Genomic DNA, 19,866 nt, shown 5'->3' on the forward strand with positions numbered 1-19,866 from the left:
ATCAGGCTTAGCCTGGCACACGAGGACGACGAGTTTACCCTGCTTAGGGCATCTGCCCACAGCCCCTCCTCGATCTCCTCCCCCAGCTCTTCTTCCCATTTCCCTTTTAGTTCATCTACCATAGTCTCCCCTTCGTCCCTCATTTCCCTATATATATCTGACACCTTACCATCCCCCACCCATGTCTTTGAGATCACTCTGTCCTGCACCTCTTGTGTCGGGAGCTGCGGGAATTCCCTCACCTGTTGCCTCGCAAAAGCCCTCAGTTGCATATACCTGAATGCATTCCCTTGGGGAAACCCATATTTCTCGGTCAGCGCTCCCAGACTCGCGAACTTCCCATCCACAAACAGATCTTTCAGTTGCGTTATTCCTGCTCTTTGCCACATTCCATATCCCCCATCCATTCCCCCCAGGGCAAACCTATGGTTGTTTCTTATCGGGGACCCCCCCAAGGCTCCAGTCTTTCCCCTATGCCGTCTCCACTGTCCCCAAATCTTCAGTGTAGCCACCACCACCGGGCTTGTGGTGTAGTTCCTCGGTGAGAACGGCAATGGGGCTGTCACCATAGCCTGTAGGCTAGTCCCCCTACAGGACGCCCTCTCTAATCTCTTCCACGCCGCTCCCTCCTCCTCTCCCATCCACTTACTCACCATTGAAATATTAGCGGCCCAATAATACTCACTTAGGCTCGGTAGTGCCAGCACCCCCCCCTATCCCTGCTACGCTGTAAGAATCCCTTCCTCACTCTCGGGGTATTCCCGGCCCACACAAAACCCATGATGCTCTTTTCAATCCTTTTAAAAAAAGCCTTCGTGATCACCACCGGGAGGCACTGAAACACAAAGAGGAATCTCGGGAGGACCACCATGTTAACCGCCTGCACCCTCCCTGCCAGTGACAGGGATACCATATCCCATCTCTTGAAATCCTCCTCCATTTGTTCCACCAACCGCGTTAAATTTAACCTATGCAATGTGCCCCAATTCTTGGCTATCTGGATCCCCAGGTAACGAAAGTCCCTTGTTACCTTCCTCAACGGTAGGTCCTCTATTTCTCTACTCTGCTCCCCTGGATGCACCACAAACAACTCACTTTTCCCCATGTTCAATTTATACCCTGAAAAATCCCCAAACACCCAAGTATCCACATTATTTCTGGCATCCCCTCCGCCGGGTCTGCCACGTATAGTAGCAAATCGTCCGCATACAAAGATACCCGGTGTTCTTCTCCCCCTCTAAGTACTCCCCTCCACTTCTTGGAACCCCTCAACGCTATCGCCAGGGGCTCAATCGCCAGTGCAAACAATAATGGGACAGAGGACATCCCTGCCTTGTCCCTCTATGGAGCCGAAAATATGCAGATCCCCGTCCATTCGTGACCACGCTCGCCATCAGGGCCCTATACAACAGCTGCACCCATCTAACATACCCCTCTCCAAAACCAAATCTCCTCAACACCTCCCACAAATAATCCCACTCCACTCTATCAAATGCTTTCTCGGCATCCATCGCCACTACTATCTCCGTTTCCCCCTCTGGTGGGGCCATCATCATTACCCATAACAGCCTCCGTATATTCCTGTTCAGCTGTCTCCCCTTCACAAACCCAGTTTGGTCCTCGTGGACCACCCCCGGGACACATTCCTCTATTCTCATTGCCATTACCTTGGCCAGGATCTTGCATCTACATTTAGGAGGGAAATAGGTCTATAGGACCCGCATTGTAGCGGGTCCTTTTCCTTCTTTAAGAGAAGCGATATCGTTGCTTCAGACATAGTCGGGGGCAGTTGTCCCCTTTCCTTTGCCTCATTAAAGGTCCTCGTCAATACCGGGGCGAGCAAGTCCACATATTGTCTATAGAATTCGACTGGGAATCCATCCGGTCCCGGGGCCTTTCCCGCCTGCATGCTCCTAATTCCTTTCACCACTTCTTCTACCTCGATCTGTGTTCCCAGTCCCACCCTTTCCTGCTCTTCCACCTTGGGAAATTCCAGCCGATCCAAGAAGCACATCATTCTCTCCCCTCCCATCCGGGGGTTGAGCTTCATATAATTTTTTATAAAATGTCTTGAACACTCCATTCACTCTCTCCGCTCCCCGCTCCATCTCTCCTTCCTCATCCCTCACTCCCCCTATTTCCCTCGCTGCTCCCCTTTTCCTCAATTGGTGTGCCAGCCTTCTCCCCATATTCGTACTGTACACCCTGTGCCTTCCTCCATTGTGCCTCTGCAGTGCCCATAGTCAGCAAGTCAAATTCTACATGTAGCCTTTGCCTTTCCCTGTACAGTCCCTCCTCCGGTGCTTCCGCATATTGTCTGGCCACCCTCAAAAGTTCTTGCAGCAACCGCTCCCGTTCCTTAATCTCCTGCTTCCCTTTATGTGCCCTTATTGATATCAGCTCCCCTCTAACCACCGCCTTCAACGCCTCCCAGACCACTCCCACCTGGACCTCCCCATTATCATTGAGTTCCAAGTACTTTTCAATGCACCCCCTCACCCTTAGACACACCCCCTCATCTGCCATTAGTCCCATGTCCATTCTCCAGGGTGGGCGCCCTCCTGTTTCCTCCCCTATCTCCAAGTCCACCCAGTGTGGAGCGTGATCCGAAATGGCTATTGCCGTATACTCCGTTCCCCTCACCTTCGGGATCAACGCCCTTCCCAGCACAAAAAAGTCTATTCGCGAGTAGACTTTATGGACATAGGAGAAAAACGAGAACTCCTTACTCCTAGGTCTGCTAAATCTCCACGGGTCTACACCTCCCATCTGCTCCATAAAATCTTTAAGTACCTTGGCTGCTGCCGGCCTCCTTCCAGTCCTGGACTTCGACCTATCCAGCCCTGGTTCCAACACCGTATTAAAATCTCCCCCCATTATCAGCTTTCCCATCTCTAGGTCCGGAATGCGTCCTAGCATCCGCCTCATAAAATTGGCATCATCCCAGTTCGGGGCATATACGTTTACCAAAACCACCGTCTCCCCCTGTAGTTTGCCACTCACCATCACGTATCTGCCCCCGTTATCCGCCACTATAGTCTTTGCCTCGAACATTACCCGCTTCCCCACTAATATAGCCACCCCCCTGTTTTTCGCATCTAGCCCCGAATGGAACACCTGCCCCACCCATCCTTTGCGTAGCCTAACCTGGTCTATCAGTTTCAGGTGCGTTTCCTGTAACATAACCACATCTGCCTTAAGTTTCTTAAGGTGTGCGAGTACCCGTGCCCTCTTTATCGGCCCGTTCAGCCCTCTCACGTTCCACGTGATCAGCCGGGTTGGGGAGCTTCCTACCCCCCCCCCCCCCCCTTGTCGATTAGCCATCCCCTTTTTCCAGCTCCTCACCTGGTTCCCACGCAGCTGTATCTCCCCCAGTCGGTGCCCCCCGCCCATCCCCTCCCATACCAGCTCCCCCCTCTCCCCAGCAGCAGCAACTCAGTAATTCCCCCCTCCCACCCCCCCCCCCCCCCCCCGCTAGATCCCCCGCTCGCGTAATTACTCCCCCCATGTTGCTCCCAGAAGTCAGCAAACTCTGGCCGACCTCGGCTTCCCCCCGTGACCTCGGCTCGCACCGTGCGACGCCCCCTCCTTCCTGCTTCTCTATTCCCGCCATGATTATCATAGCGCGGGAACCAAGCCCGCGCTTCTCCCTTGGCCCCGCCCCCAATGGCCAACGCCCCATCTCCTCCACCTCCCCCCATCACCACCTGTGGAAGAGAGAAAAGTTACCACATCGCAGGATTAGCACATAAAACTCCTCTTTCCCCCCTTTTTTAACCCCCCTCTTCACCCCCCACATTCGCCCCACCACTTTGTTCAAACGTTCTTTTTAATAACCCGCTCATTCCAGTTTTTCTTCCACAATAAAAGTCCACGCTTCATCCGCCGTCTCAAAGTAGTGGTGCCTCCCTCGATATGTGACCCACAGTCTTGCCGGTTGCAGCATTCCAAATTTTATCTTCTTTTTATGAAGCACCGCCTTGGCCCGATTAAAGCTCGCCCTCCTTCTCGCCACCTCCGCACTCCAGTCTTGATAAACGCGGATCACCGCGTTCTCCCATTTACTGCTCCGAGTTTTCTTTGCCCATCTAAGGACCATTTCTCTATCCTTAAAACGGAGGAATCTCACCACTATGGCTCTGGGAATTTCTCCTGCTCTCGGTCCTCGCGCCATCACTCGGTATGCTCCCTCCACCTCCAACGGACCCGCCGGGGCCTCCGCTCCCATTAACGAGTGCAGCATCGTGCTCACATATGCCCCGACGTCCGCTCCCTCCGCACCTTCAGGAAGACCAAGAATCCTCCGGTTGTTCCTCCTTGCGTTGTTCTCCAGTGCCTCCAACCTTTCCACACATCGTTTCTGATGTGCCTCATGCGTCTCCGTCTTCACCACCAGGCCCTGTATGTCGTCCTCATTCTCGGCTGCCTTTGCCTTCACGACCCGAAGCTCCCGCTCCTGGGTCTTTTGTTCCTCCTTTAGCCCTTCGATCGCCTGTAGTATCGGGGCCAACAGCTCTTTCTTCATTTCCTTTTTGAGCTCTTCCACACAGCATTTCAAGAACTCTTGTTGTTCAGGGCCCCATGTTAAACTGCCACCTTCCGACGCCATCTTGGTTTTTGCTTGCCTTCCTTGCCGCTGTTCTAAAGGATCCACTGCAATCCGGCCACTTTCTCCTCCTTTTTTCATCCGTATCCAGGGGGGATTCCCTTCTGGTTTACCGCACAGTGTTTTTAGCCGTCAAAATTGCCGTTGGGGCTCCTATCAAGAGCCCAAAAGTCCGTTTCACCGGGAGCTGCCGAAACGTGCGACTCAGCTGGTCATCGCCGCACACGGAAGTCCATATCAGCCATAATTGAATAGCAGAGCAGACTCGATGGGCTGAATGACCTAATTCTGCTCCTATATCTAATGGTCTTAAATGGAGTTTAGTTTTGGACAAAAGGAGGCCATAAGACCAGAATTGATTGATTGATTGATTTTGTTGCCACATGTACCGAACTACAGTGAAATGTATTTTTCTGCGGCCAAGGGAAGATATAGGAGCAGAATTAGTCAATTTGTCCCATCAAGTCTGCTCCGCCATTCTATCATGACTGACATGTTCCTCATCCCCATTCTCCTGCCTTCTTCCCATAACCCCTGATCCCTTTATTAATCAAGAAATGCCCATATTAATCATAAACACCACATTTGTGCTTGAGGTGCTGTTACCTACAGGGCTACAGACCAAGATCTGGAAGGTGGAATTAGATAGAATAGTTCTTTCTTAGAACATAAGAACTAGGAGCAGGAGTCGGCAATTTAGCTCTCAAGACTGCTCCACCATTCAATATGATTGTGGATGATATCATCATGGCCTCAACTCCACCGTCCTGTCTGTTCTCCGTAACCATTCAACCCATGATTAATTAAAAATCTGTCTAACTCCTCCTTAAATGTACTTATTGTCCCAGCATCCACCGCACCCTGAGGTAGCGAAGTCCACAGATTCACGACTCTTTGGGAAAAGTAGTTTCTCCTCAACTCTGCTTTAACTTTGCTACCTCTTATCCTGAGACTATGACCTCTTGTTTTAGAATGCCCCACAAGAGGATGCCTCTGCTCCACATCTACTTTATCCATACCTTTTATCATTTTATATACCTCAATTTGATTTCCCCTCACTCTTCTAAACTCTGGGGAATATAGGCCTAAACTGCTCAATCTCTTTTCAAAAGACAAATCCCTCATCTCTGGAATCAATCTAGTGAACCTCCTCTGAACTGCGTCCAATGCCACTACATCTTTGTAAGTCTACTTGTGACAATAAAGATGATGATGATTATTATTATTATTAATAATCTTTCCTCAAATCAGGGGACCTAAACTGTGCACAATATTCCAGGTACAGTCTCACCATTGCCTTGTACAGTTGCAACAACACTTCCTTACGTTCATACTCTATTCCTTTAGCTATAATTGCCAACATTCCATTCACTTTCTTTATTACTTGCTGTACCTGCATGCTAGTTTCCTGCGACTCATGCATGAACACTCCCATATCCCTCTGCACCCCTAAGTCTCTTCCCATTTAGATAATAAGTTGCCTTCCCATTTTTCCGACCAAAATGGATGACCTCACACTGGCAGATGGAATACATGTTGACAAATGTGAGGTTATCCATTTTGGTAGGAATAACAGCAAAAGGGATTATTATTTAAATTATAAAATATTAAAACATGCTGCTGTGCAGAGACACCTGGGTGTGCTAATGCATGAGTCGCAAAAAGTTGGTTTACAGGTGCATCAGGTGATTAAGAAGGCAAATGGAATTTTATCCTTCATTGCTAGAAGGATGGAGTTTAAGACTAGGGAGGTTATGCTGCAATTGTATTAGGTGTTAGTGAGGCCACACCTGGAGTATTGTGTTCAGTTTTGGTCTCCTTACTTGAGAAAGGACGTACTGGCACTGGAGGGTGTGCAGAGGAGATTCACTAGGTTAATCCCAGAGCTGAAGGGGTTGGATTATGAGGAGAGGTTGAGTAGACTGGGACTGTACTCGTTGGAATTTAGAAGGATGAGGGGGGATCTTATAGAAACATATAAAATTATGAAGGGATAGATAGGATAGATGCGGGCAGGTTGTTTCCACTGGTGGGTGAAAGCAGAACTAGGGGGCATAGCCTCAAAATAAGGGGAAGTAGATTTGGGACTGAGTTTAGGAGGAACTTCTTCACCCAAAGGGTTGTGAATCTATGGAATTCCTTGCCCAGTGAAGCAGTAGAGGCTCCTTCATTAAATGTTTTTAAGATAAAGATAGATAGTTTTTTGAAGAATAAAGGGATTAAGGGTTATGGTGTTCGGGCAGGAAAGTGGAGCTGAGTCCACAAAAGATAAGCCATAATCTCATTGAATGGTGGAGCAGGCTCGAGGGGCCGATGGCCTACTCCTGCTTCAAGTTCTTATGTTCTTATGTTCTTATCCACAGTAAACTCCCTTCTGCCATATTTTGGCCCACTCACCTAACCTATCTATATCCACTTCATAGAATTTACAGTGCAGAAGGAGGGCATTCGGCCCATCGAGTCTGCACCGGCTCTTGGAAAGAGCACCTTACCCAAGGTCAACACCTCCACCCTATCCCCATAACCCAGTAACCCCACCCAACACTAAGGGCAATTTTGGACACTAAGGGCAATTTATCATGGCCAATCCACCTAACCTGCACATCTTTGGGCTGTGGGAGGAAACCGGAGCACCCGGAGGAAACCCACGCACACACGGGTAGGATGTGCAGACTCCGCACAGACAGTGACCCAAGCCAGAATCGAACCTGGGACCCTGGAGCTGTGAAGCAATTGTGCTATCCACAATGCTATCGTGCTGCCCTTTGTAAGGGTCTTATGTCTCATTGCAACTTACTGTCCCACCTATTTTAGTCACATTTGAAAATCTGGCTTTGGAACCTTCTATCCCTGTATCCAAGTCGTTAATATAAATTGTAAATAATTGGGGCCCAAGGACCCAACCCTGTGACACCTCATTAGTTACATCTTGCCATCCAGAAAAAGACCCATTTATCCCGACTCTCTGTGTTCTGCCTGTCAGCCAGTCTTCTAACTAAGCTAATAAATTACCCCTAACCCCACGGTTCACACTAAGCAGATCACACAGACTCATGACTGGCTGAGGTGATGGTTTTATGGAACTGAGAGTTTAAGTGGCAATCAGTCAAGCACTGGAGAAGGGGGAGTTGCCGGAGATTATGATGCAGGCAGTAATCACACTAATCCCCCAAAAAAGGAAGGATCCAGTGGAATGTGGGTCATATAGATCCATTTCACTATTGAACACGGATGTGAAAGTATTGGCTAAGTTGTTGGCGGGAAAGATGGAGGACTGTGTCCCGTGGGTTGTTGCAGAAGATAAAACGGGCTTTGTGAAGGGCAGGCAGCTCGCGAGTAATAATTGACGGCTGTTGAATGTGATGATGAATCTGTCGGGGGCTCTGGTACCGGAGGTGGTGGTGTCCATGGACGCGGAGAAGGCATTTGATCGGGTGGAGTGGCGGTACTTGTTCGAAGTTTTGGGAAGGTTTGGGTTTGGGCTGAGATTTGTGGCATTGGTGCGGTTGCTGTATGTGGCACCAAGGGTGAGGACAACTGATATGAGCTCACAAAGCTTTGACTTACACAAGTGTATGAGGCAGGGGTGCCCACTGTCGCCGTTGCTGTTTGCGCTGCCCATAAAGCCGTTGCCGATGGCTCTCAGAGGGTCGGCGGAGTGGTGGGGGATTATGAAGGGACAGAGGGAGCATCGGGTGTCGCTCTATGCCAATGACCTTGCTGTATGTTTCAGATCCATTGGAGAGTATGGTAAGGATTATGGGCCTGTTGGGGTGGTTTGGAGGGTTCTCGGAGTACAAAACAAATGTCGGGAAAAGTGAGGTATTCCCGGTGAATAAGCTTGAACAGCGGGCTAATCTAGGGGGGATGCCATTTACGGTAGCGAGGGAAAGGTTTAGGTATTTGGGGATTTGGATAACGAGGGAATGGACGGGGCTCCATATGTGGAACTTAACGAAGCTGGTGGAGGAGGCCAGGGAGGATCTTAAGAGGTTGGATACACGGCACTTAATGTTGGCGGGGAAGGTCGAAGAGGTGAAAATGAATATTCTGCGAGGCTCTTGTTTATCTTTCAAGCTCTCCCGATCTTTATACCAAAGCCTTTTTTCAGAAAGTGGACACAATCATCTCGGACTTTGTATAGGCGGGGAAGGTGCCGAGGGTGGGGAGGATTGGATTGGATTGGATTTGTTTATTGTCACATGTACCGAGGTACAGTGAAAAGTATTTTTCTGCGAGCAGCTCAACAGATCATTAAGTACATGGGAAGAAAAGGGAATTTAAAAAAATACATAATAGGGCAACACAACATATACAATGTAACTACATAAGCACTGGCACCGGATGAAGCATACAGGGTGTCGTGTTAATGTGGTCAGTCCATAAGAGGGTCATTTAGGAGTCTGGTGACAGTGGGGAAGAAGCTGTTTTTGAGTCTGTTCGTGTGTGTTCTCAGACTTCTGTATCTCCTGCCCGATGGAAGAAGTTGGAAGAGTGAGTAAGCCGGGTGGGAGGGATCTTTGATTATTTGATGTATCTCCAGGCAGCGGGAGGTGTAGATGGAGTCAATGGATGGGAGGCAGGTTCGTGTGATGGACTGGGCGGTGTTCACGACTCTCTGAAGTTTCTTGCAGTCCTGGGCCGAGCAGTTGCCATACCAGGCTGTGATGCAGCCCGATAGGATGCTTTCTGTGGTGCTTCTGTAAAAGTTGGTAAGGGTTAATGTGGATATACCAAATTTTCTTAGTTTCCTGAGGAAGTATAGGCGCTGTGGTGCTTTCTTGGTGGTAACGTCGACGTGGGTGGACCAGGACGGATTTTTGGAGATGTGCACCCCATGGAATTTGAAACTGCGAACCATCTCCACCTCAGCCTTGTTGATGCTGACAGGGGTGTGTACAGTACTTTGCTTCCTGAAGTCAATGACCAGCTCTTTAGTTTTGCTGGCATTGAGGGAGAGATTGTTGTCGCTACACCACTCCACTAGGTTCTCTATCTCCCGCCTGTATTCTGACTCTGCTACAGAGGCAGCGGGGGTGGGAGGATGGCGTTGCCGAACTTGCTTCATTACTATTGGTGGAGAATGTGGACAAGGTGCGGCGGTGGTGAGAAGGAGATGAGGTAGAGTGGATTAGGATGGAGGAGAATCAATTGGGGAGTATGGAGTGAGACACTGCGAAGGGTAAATGGGACCTCCTCTTGTGCAAGGCTCAGCCTGATACAGTTTAAGGTGGTGCACAGGGTGCATATGACTCGGGCGATAATGAGTGAGTTCTTCTGGGGTAGCAGATGAGTGTGAGAGGTGTGGGTGGGGGCCAGCGAATCACGCGCACATGTTTTGGGGTTGTGAAAAATTGGGAAGATTCTGGGCAGGAGTGTTCGCGGTCTTAGCCAGGAGAGGAGGTGGACCCAGATCCTTTGGTGGCGATATTTGGGGTTTCAGAGAAGCCAGAGCTCATGGAGAGGAGGAACCCCGATGTCATGGCCTTCCCCTCTCTGATTGCATGGCGGCAAATGTTGCTGGCGTGGCGGTCGGCATCGCCACCGGGGGTAGCAGCATGGTTGGATGACCTGTACAGCTTCCTGCAGTTAGAGAAGATAAAGTATGAACTAAGGGGCTCAACAGGGGAGTTTGAGAAAAAATGGGGGATGTTTATGACCGTGTTTAAGGAGCTGTTCGTCGCAGGGGAGATGGGGGGTAAGGGAGGGTGAAAATGGGGGAAAATCTGTACAGACTGTATAGTTGATTGTTGGGAAGTATGTTTCCCGGGGTGTCTATTTGCTGTAACCTGCTTTGATACATGTTTGTAATAAAATACATTTTTTAATAAAAGAACGCACGGCGGATGCTTTACCCTCGTCGCCAGTGTAGATCCCGAACGGGAGAGGAGACAGGAACACATAGTTCACCCAGGTCAGGATTTTTGTACAATTACCGGAGGAGCTTATATTAAGCTGCGTATGGGGGGAAAAGAATGAAGAGCGAGCGAACTGTACAGACACTAAAAGAAGAATTGAAGAAAATGACTGGCGGTACTTTAGGAACTAAGCTCTCACAGTTCTTGTTCCAGTATTGTGTCACACCACATACGACAACAGGACTCTCACCAGCTGAAATGCCGATGGGCAGAAAGCCAAAGTCACCTGGATATGCTACATCCAGATGTCAATGCGAGAATGGGAAGGAGACAAAAAAGGCAGAAAGCGAGGCATGACTACTGTGCTAGGGAGAGACATTTCAATTCAGATAACAATCTGTGCAAGCAATTTCAGTAGTAACCAATGATGGTTACCTGGAGTTATTCCAAAGTGGTCCAATATCTGTAGTTGTGAACCTAACTCATGGAAGAGTCATTCGCAGACATAAAGATCACATTCGTCTGTCAAGACTTGAGACAGCTCTCCGGATCACATGGCAGTCGGAAATGCTGCTGGGGAAATTCAACACCAAGTGGTTCCTATTGTTTAGCAGCATCCATGAACTCTATTCCGGGAAAGGAAATGGGAAATTAATTCACAAACACCTTGGGCTGGATTCTCCGTTTGGGAGACTAAGTCCCCACGCTGGCGTGGAAACGGTGGTGTTTTATGGCAAGAAAACTGGTGCAAAACGGCCAGCGATTCCTTGCTTCGGGGAGGGGAGGAGATGGGAGGGCGGTGGGGGGGGGGGGGGGGGGGGCGGGCTGCTAGCAGCCAGGCAGCATAGAGCTCCCAGCTCTGGCTTCCGATAACTGCCCGGAGCATTGCCGAGTCCGCAGCCGCCACACTGAGTTCCCGACGGGTGAGACCACACGTGTCCCACGCCGTCGGGAACTCGGCCGGTCGGGACAGAGCATCGCGGGGCGGGCGCAGGCCTCAGGCAATAGCCTGAAGTCATGGATATGGCGTGCGGCGTACTCCTAGAGTATGGTGCTTTTCAGGGGGCGCGCATCGCGAAAGCGGCGCCGACCCTGATTCTGTCGTCATCGGGTATTCTCTGCCCCGTCACCGAACGCTATTTCAGAGTCGGGGATTGGAGAATCCAGTCCCTTATCTAGTCCTGTGCCCACAAGACCAGCTCAACTGAGCCAAACGTTACCGGAGTCTACTGAGTCACCAGTGGTTCTGCATTGATCACAAGAGAAGTCATAAAATTCCTGTAAAATTAATGTATAGCTGAAACATAAGTGTCATTATGTTTCTTTTCTTATGGTGGGAGAAGTGTTGTTGAGTGTTGAAGAGCATCTTCCTAGTTGATTATGTGTCTGGATGTCTTTAGCAAGTGTGAACATGCACTAGTGACATCATCAGTAGCGCTGGCTTGCGAGGGTTTCAGAATTCGCCAAGAGGAGCTTGTGTGTAGTTGTGCATAACGGCTGCATGTTTCTGAATCCGTGCTGCCCTGTTATTTTGATATATTTAGAAATATAGAAGATTAACTTTCACAACGTGTTTGACTACCTTTTTGTGGTCAAGTTATCACTGGTTCCTTGAGAAGGGGCACCTGGTGGGAAGTCGAGGTACCCAGACCCCATTCCGCCTCACCACTGATGGATCCCACCCGTGCCTAGAGCAATGGCTTACATGTCCATGTGTGAATTTAAGCTGCTGGGCTGAGGTCTCCAAATGGCCGCCACACCATGGAGAGCCCGATGTGCTCTCCTGCTAGAGCCACGACATCAAAGCGAATGCCAAAGAACTTCTCCAGCCTTCATTCTAGTCTGCTGACTGCCTCAGGCAACTTTGCCTGGTGTTCCCCTGCCTGTTTTGCGTCTATAACATCTGTGCAATGGCCAACTGCCGAGTGTAATGGCCCTTCCTGTTGATTCCCTTAGTTCCTATTTATTTTATTTCTTGTTTATCATTTTTGGTCCATGAATCATTAATGGAGACACACCTTTAAGTTCAGCAGAGGACGTAATGAACTCAAAGTGTCAAAATGGTTTACATGTGATATTAAGTTTTGTATTTTGGGCAGAAGAACCCAGGCTTTATGGCACACAAGAGATTCATAGAATCCCTTCAGTGCAGAAGGAGGCCATTCAGCCCATCAGATCAGCACCGACTCTTTAAAAAATCACCCTACCTAAGCAAATCCCCACCCTATTCCTGCAACTCCACCCTAAGGGCAATTTAGCATGGCCAATCGACCTAACCTGCACATCTTTGGAGGAGTCATTTCCATTGGTTAGCTGGTGACCAATGGATTGGCTAGTGACAGTATTACATACGTAGACTTTACAGTGCAGAAGGAGGCAGTTTGGCCCATCGGGTCTGCACCAGCCCTTGGAAAGAGCACCTTAGTTAAGCCCACACACCCACCCTGTCCCCGGAACCCAGTAACCCAGTCTCGTGGCTGTTGATGAACACCGTCGTCGTTGCAGTCGCGAGTGTCCGAGGTCGATTTTGGTCCAGCGTCACCGAGGCCAGATGGAGCAGTTGTGGGTTGTGATCGGCATGTAGTCGGCCGTGCTGGGGGCCTGGGGCCCCATCCAAGATGGCGTCTCCCATGGATCGCACATGGTGGTCGGGGATGGACAAAATGGCGGCAGGGATGGACAAAATGACGGCGCCCATCCGTCCAGCGTGGCGTCCGAGGGGCAAGATGGCCGCGCCCGGGGGTCGGACGTGGCCCTAGGGTAGGGGGCTGGCGGTGAGTCTATCGCTTAACCTCCAGGGCCTGTTCCTCGAAGATCATGAAGATTCTTATGTCGGCACCCCTCCGCCAGTCTGGGCCCTCTCCTGGCGATTGTATGACAGCGTCTACAGAGAGGGCATCGTTAGCCACCCGCGCAGTTTTCAGTGGTGGTGATGTGAAGGAAGGTTTGCAGGGGGGTGAAGGGAGGGTTGGAGGTGCAAGGATGGTTGGGGTGATGAAGGGAAAGGGTGAAGGGAGGATTGAGGGAGTGAAGGGGGGGGAGGGGGGGGTTGGGGGCAAATGCAAGGTTGGGGGTCTGGTTGGGAAGGTTTCTGGGGAGGTGGGTGTCAACTCACACGTGCGGCCCAGTGTAGTAGTTGACCTTCTCACAGCACTGGAAGCCTGGTCACGCTTCCCAAGCTGAGGCTGCTGCCACTTCACCCCAGGCAGCACTGGCTGCCCTGTGGCTCACCCTCCTGGACCCTCAGGGAAACAGGGACCGCATCCAGGAGCCTCCCCAGATCCACATCACCAAATCTTGGAGTCAGTCATCTCGGCACCATGGCTGTGAGCTGAGTGAGGCTGGCTGAACAAGTGCTATTTAAGGGCTGCTCAGCCTTGTTAGCGGGGGCTGGCAAGCGTGGTCTTGGTGAATCAACTTGCGAGCCTTCATTTGTGGTGTGAAGACCATGGGGCCACGTTAAGTGGACTAATTAACTTTGTATTGTGTTGCCGGCTTCGCCGGGGCGAACGACAGGAAGCTTGCAGCACTTCCCACTCACTACCACATTTAGAAATCTTTCCGGAGAATCACGCCCAAGTTTCTGTCTGGTGTCCATTTTTATTTGAAAGTTATATCCTAGTTGGTCATTTCATAATGTCAGTATTTTACCGATCACCAAAAAAATAGCAGCAGTTATTTCAAGTAAATATACCATAAAGCTTGTTTAGTTTACCATGAGTAAAAAAGGTCGCTTGCGGGTGGGAAGGTTTTGGGGGAGGGGGGGTCAACTTATGCATGCAGCCCAGTGTAGGTCATTGGCCTTCTTACGGCATTGGAGGCCAGTCCTCCTGGTCAAGCTTCCCGAGCTGACTGACGCTGCCACTTGACCCCAGGTGGCACTGGCTGCCCTGTGGTTCACCTTCCAGGACCCTCATGAGAACAGGACATCCTCACTGCCCTCAACTGTATCTAGGAGCCTTCCCAGACCCATTTCTCCAAATCTTGAGACCACTCGACTCAGCACCATGGTTGCAAGCTGGGTGAGGTTGGCTGTGCAAGAGCTGTTAAAGTGCTGCTCGACCTTGTTAGCGGGGGGTTGTCGAGCACAGACCCGGCGAATTGGCCGGAGAGCCTTCATTTTGCAGCATGAAGCCCGTGGGGCTACATTAAGTGGACCAATTAATGTTGTATTGTGTTGCCAGCTTTGGCAGGCTGAGTGCCGGGAAGCTCGCAGCAGTTCCCGCTCGCTACCACACTTTCTGTCTTTCTGTCTTTGGCGTCCATTTTTATTTGGATGTGGAATTAACATCAAAATAACACAAATGCTGAAAATCTGAAACAAATGCTGGAAACACTGAGCATGTGAGGAAACATTTGTGCAGAATACAAAAGTCAATGTTTCGGATTGCACCCTTCCTCAGAAATGGAAAATTACTGATCAATATCATTTTCAAAAGGACACACCAAGGGTGGGAGTGAGGAACCAAAACAACCACACACTCCAGGAAGAAAAGATAGGAATTCCAAATAGGTGAAGAACAGGAGATGTTTAATTGCTAGAAGTGATAATTGCAGAAAACAAAAGGAGGTTCAATGAGAAATAACCAAAGTGACAAAGTCTGTCAATGTAGACTCGATGGGCTGAATGGCACAGTTATGGACTATATGGAAATATACTAGAGGTGGATAGTGATCTCATCAGCAAAGACGGAATAGCTAAGTAGTTAGAAATGGAAAATGCAAAAACTGGCAAGCTCTGGAAGATAAACACACCATGACGCCAATAATGATTCAAGTATCCATCCAACTTTTTCCTCCCCCTTCCTGGAACTGCCCGCACACCATCTGGTTTCTGAAGAGGGGAAAGTTGGGCTCCGACCAGAATAACATTGAAATCAAAGCAAATTGGAACAGTCAGAGAACAGAAGATTAACGGAGGAACAGAAACACAGCAAAGGACGCCTTCAATGAGTCAACAAATGCAGCATTTTGAGATGAGCTGCCCACATGTGGTTTGCTCGCTATTAACCATTCAGCTGTTATGAACAAACAGCACCACGCCCTGTCAGATAAACGGACGAGAAAGTGCAGCTTTCTTTCAGTTGTGTTGAATAGAGAAGCCACGTTGAAAATCTTCGGCTCTTCCCTCCGACTGGAATTCTGATGAAAGGCCATGGAGCTGAAATGTTGACTCTCTTTCTCTTCCCGCCTGCAGAGCGTTTCCACCATTTTTCAGTTCTTATAACACAAGTGTGAACTGTGCAACTACCCACATTGTGAAGATTCAATCTGTGACACGATTCGCTCATTTTGTGTGATTTCTTTAAATAGCTGAAGACCAAACATTAACAGAAGAGTGCGAAGAACCATCTTGAAAAAAACCAAAAAGTGACTTGCGACAGAAATTTATAAATGTTTAAGAACAGGAGGAATTGATAACGTCCAGTGATATCAGATGTTCAATGGTTAAAATGAATGCTTCAACATATTTGGGAAACTGCAGTGAAGAACATTTTTATGACACATCTGAATTTAGGTACACGATTACCTCTATATTTTACAGCTTTCTATTTATTGTGGGACTCCCGGTAAATATTACATCACTTTGGTTTTTAGTGCGTGGCAAGAAAGGACTGACTGAAATCAAAATCTACATGATCAGTCTAACAATGGCAGATCTGTTGTTCATTATATTTCTACCTTTCTGGATCGATTACTCCTATCGCAAAGGCAATTGGATCTTCTCCAGTTTCATGTGCAGCCTGTGGGGATCTCTGTTTTACATCAATACTTACAACACTATCCTCCTTCTGGCTCTGATCAGCTTCACTCGTTATCTTGCCGTCTCACAGCCGGTCAAGGTAGCTCAGTCGACGCAGAATGTAAGAGGCTTCACTTTAACTGCTTTAATCTGGACAACAACATCAGGCGCTTCTTTACCGACTTTAATCAATCACAAAGATCACATCATCAGAACAAACGGGAGCAATGTAAGATGTTTTGAATATTATCAGGAGGAAGGCACCAAAACAGATTTATTAATTATACACTTGGTAATGCTACTGGGCTTTATCGTTGGTTTTGGAGTGGTGATTGCTAACAGTGCCCTTATCCTTCGAAGACTATCAATTGATAAGAAAACGTTGGGACATTCTCATCGGTTGAAGACGAGGGCTTTTCGAATGGTGCTTGCGGTTCTGGTCATTTATATTGTTTGTTTTTTACCTTATCATGTGGTCCATCTGTTCTGGACGATTTTAGTTCTCAATTTCTGGAAATCTGTGGACTGCTCTTCCAGAAAATATTTGAACGATGTTCATCAAGTCTTCCTGTGCCTGATGTCTGTCAACTGCATTCTAGACCCCATTCTTTACTGCTTCCTGACAACAGGTTTCAGGCAATATCTTAACGAATTAACACGGTCCTGGAATTGCAAATGTACCAAGAGGAGAAGCCCTACACTCCAAGAGATTCAGCTTTCATGAAAACCTAGTTGGTCAATTAATGTCAGTATTTTACCCATCACCTGCTGTTATTTCAAGTAAATATACCATAAAGTGTGTTTAGTTTCCATGAGTAAAAAAGGTTAACCATAAGTACATCTTGTCTGTAATTGGTCAGTCCAGGTTTTTTTTACTATTCCAAAACAGTCTAAGAAGTATCAGATCAAAAAACCTCTTCCCTTAAATATTAGTGAAACTTTGGGTATTTTGCATTTCCTGAGTGTGTTAGACACATTGACAAAAGAGCTTTCAGTTCCCTATTATTCAGAACATGGATCTCAACGAGGGCAACAGCTAGGGAGCTAGAATTGACTTCAATCTCTTAGAGCTAGGAACTGAAAAACATATTGTCCAGAGTCTCGATTTTGATTTCCATTATCTGCTCCCGACTGTAAAGTGCGGGCTATTAAGAACAGCAGCTTTATCCCAAATGCCCCTTCTTATAAACACGTTAACAGCTAAAGGAGAAGACCCTCGGGTCCATCCAGCCTGTCCTATTTAATTGTGACATAAGACATCGGAGCAGAATTAGGCTATATGCCAATTGAGTCTGTTCCGCCATTCAATCATGGCTGATATGTTTTCCCATCCTGTGCATCATAAAAATGGCAAGCCTGTGAGTTCCCCATCAGTCAGTGTTATCCAAAACATCTACACTAGTTGAAAACCGTCGGCCATTAGATCAAGGATGTGCAATCAGGAACCCTTATTAATTGAGTGTACATGATTGGGTTGCCAATTGCATTGTTGGTTTAACTCTGGCTGAATGTGACTGTATTTGACTGAAAGTAGTAGCTTGTTTTGTTGCTGATACTAATGCTCTGTCCGGCTGGGGGTAACTGCATTCGCCTAGTTCAGTTATTCTCCATCCATCTATCCAGTAGTAGTCAGAGAATCACCTGCAATGGCTTCTCTTCCCTCCTGCATTGATACCTCTAGTGGCCTCCGAGGACCTATTCTCGGTCTCTCCAATTATCAGCTAGTTGTAGCTCCTTGGTAACTTCATCCGAAAGTAAAGCATCAGTTTCCACATAGAAACAACCTGGCTCTACCTTAACCACCACCTCTCTTGACCGTCCACTGGAGAAATTTTCTCAAACTAAATATTGGGGCAAACTGTTGTCTTTGGACCCCACCACAAACACCTTTTCTAGTGACTGGCTTCATCCTTTTCTTTGTACTGTTTGAAGCTGAACCCGGACTGTATGCAACCTTGGTGTTGTATCTGACTCTGAGATTGACTTCAACCAAATAACCACACCACACTTAAGGCCACCTATTTCCACCTCTGTAGCATAGCCTGGTTTAACCCCTACCCCTGCTCACCTGCTGAATCCTTCATTGTACCTTTATTACATCTAGACTTGACTAATCCTACAAATACCTGGCTGGTTTCCTACTTTCTACACTTTGTAAACTCCGCTGTCCATGCCCTAACTCGTACCCATTACTCTTGTGCTCAGTGAGCTACACCAGCTCCAGATTAAGCAGTGCCGCAGTTTTTAAATTATCGTCTTATTTTCAAATACTTCTATGGCCTCACCTTTACCTATCTCTTAATTTCTTCTAACCGGAGAAGCATCTGAGATACCTGCATTCCTATAATTCTGGCCTCTTTTGCACCCTGTTTTAATAACTCCACTGTTGGCAGCTGGTGCTTCAGCTGCCTATGCCCTAAGCTCTGGAACTCCTTCCCTGAACCTCTGTCCCATTATCTCTCATTCCTGCTTTCAGACCCTCCTTAAAATCTACTTCTTTCACCAAGCTTTTGATCATCTGCTGTAATATCTCCTGGTATGTCTCGGTGTGGAATTGTGTTTGATAACACGTCTGTGAATGTCTGAGGGCATTTTACTGTGTTAAAGGCCCTGATTATCAGAGGTTTTTAAGATTGGTTCTTGACAAAATTTCTTTTTTACTTTCTTATCTTCATGATAACATTTCAGAATTAATTAAACGTTCATTTTTGAGAGTGAAGTTTCTCACTGACTTGCGCATAAAAAGGGGGGTAAATTCATATTGTAATAAAGTAATTAGAAACCTTACTAACAAGTGAAGAGTTTGTTGTAAAGGCAGAAAACATTGTAGTGTGCATTTTGTCTCTAGAGTGTTATGGGCCAGGGATTAGAGAACCCCAAAGTGTAACATGGAGTTCACCTGACCCACAACTTTTAATAGATTGTGGTATGGGGAGCACACGTCCCACTCTACAGGTGTGGTACAGCAGAAATAGAAAAGTATTTTTTAAAGCAAAACAATGTTTATTCTATGAACTCAAGTTAACCTTTTTGAAACAAACAGTGAACATCTCAGCAACCATTAATTCAAATACAACCCCCAAAGAATACAACATTAAGTAATCCGTTAAGCTTTCCTTTTAACATCCATAAGACTTAAAACACCTTTTAGCAGAAGCACATCAGGTTAAAGTCATTACTGTTATTAGTTTTAAATCACCAGGATCGATTTACAGTCTTTAGATTACAGAGAGAGATTCATACACCTTCTGGCTCTGACTGCAGCTATCCAACTCTGAAAACGAAACTAAAACACATCCTGCAGCAAACAGCCTAAAACAAAAGTAAAAAGCTGACAGACAGCCCAGCTCCACCCACTCTCTGACATCACTGCAGTAGTAAACACCCATTTCTTAAAGGTACTCTCCCTACAGATATTTATATACACACCCATTTATAAACACCCATTTCTTAAAGGTACTCTCACATGACAAGAGCCATATGTAAATGAATGCAGAAACAAATGATTGGCCTTAGAGCACTCCCATTAATGAATGCAAGTGCTGAAGCTAACATTTATTTGTTTTTCTTTCTACTGATTAATGCTGCCTATTCGATATGTTGTTAAAAAAAACATATTTATGGGTTAACACCAAACAGGAATTTATACGGGGCATTGA

General features: G+C 47.6%; 1 protein-coding gene across 1 annotated transcript; it reads left to right on the forward strand.

The window, feature by feature from the left end:
* The first annotated feature begins 15,333 nt into the window (after positions 1–15,333).
* On the forward strand, positions 15,334–17,042 carry LOC140419691 (platelet-activating factor receptor-like). The gene has a single exon (XM_072503620.1). The coding sequence runs from the start codon at positions 15,909–15,911 to the stop codon at positions 16,929–16,931; it is 1,023 nt and encodes a 340-aa protein (XP_072359721.1). The 5' UTR covers positions 15,334–15,908; the 3' UTR covers positions 16,932–17,042.
* The last annotated feature ends 2,824 nt before the right edge of the window (positions 17,043–19,866 follow it).

This window comes from Scyliorhinus torazame, chromosome 1 (assembly GCF_047496885.1).
Source record: "Scyliorhinus torazame isolate Kashiwa2021f chromosome 1, sScyTor2.1, whole genome shotgun sequence".
NCBI lineage: Eukaryota > Metazoa > Chordata > Chondrichthyes > Carcharhiniformes > Scyliorhinidae > Scyliorhinus > Scyliorhinus torazame.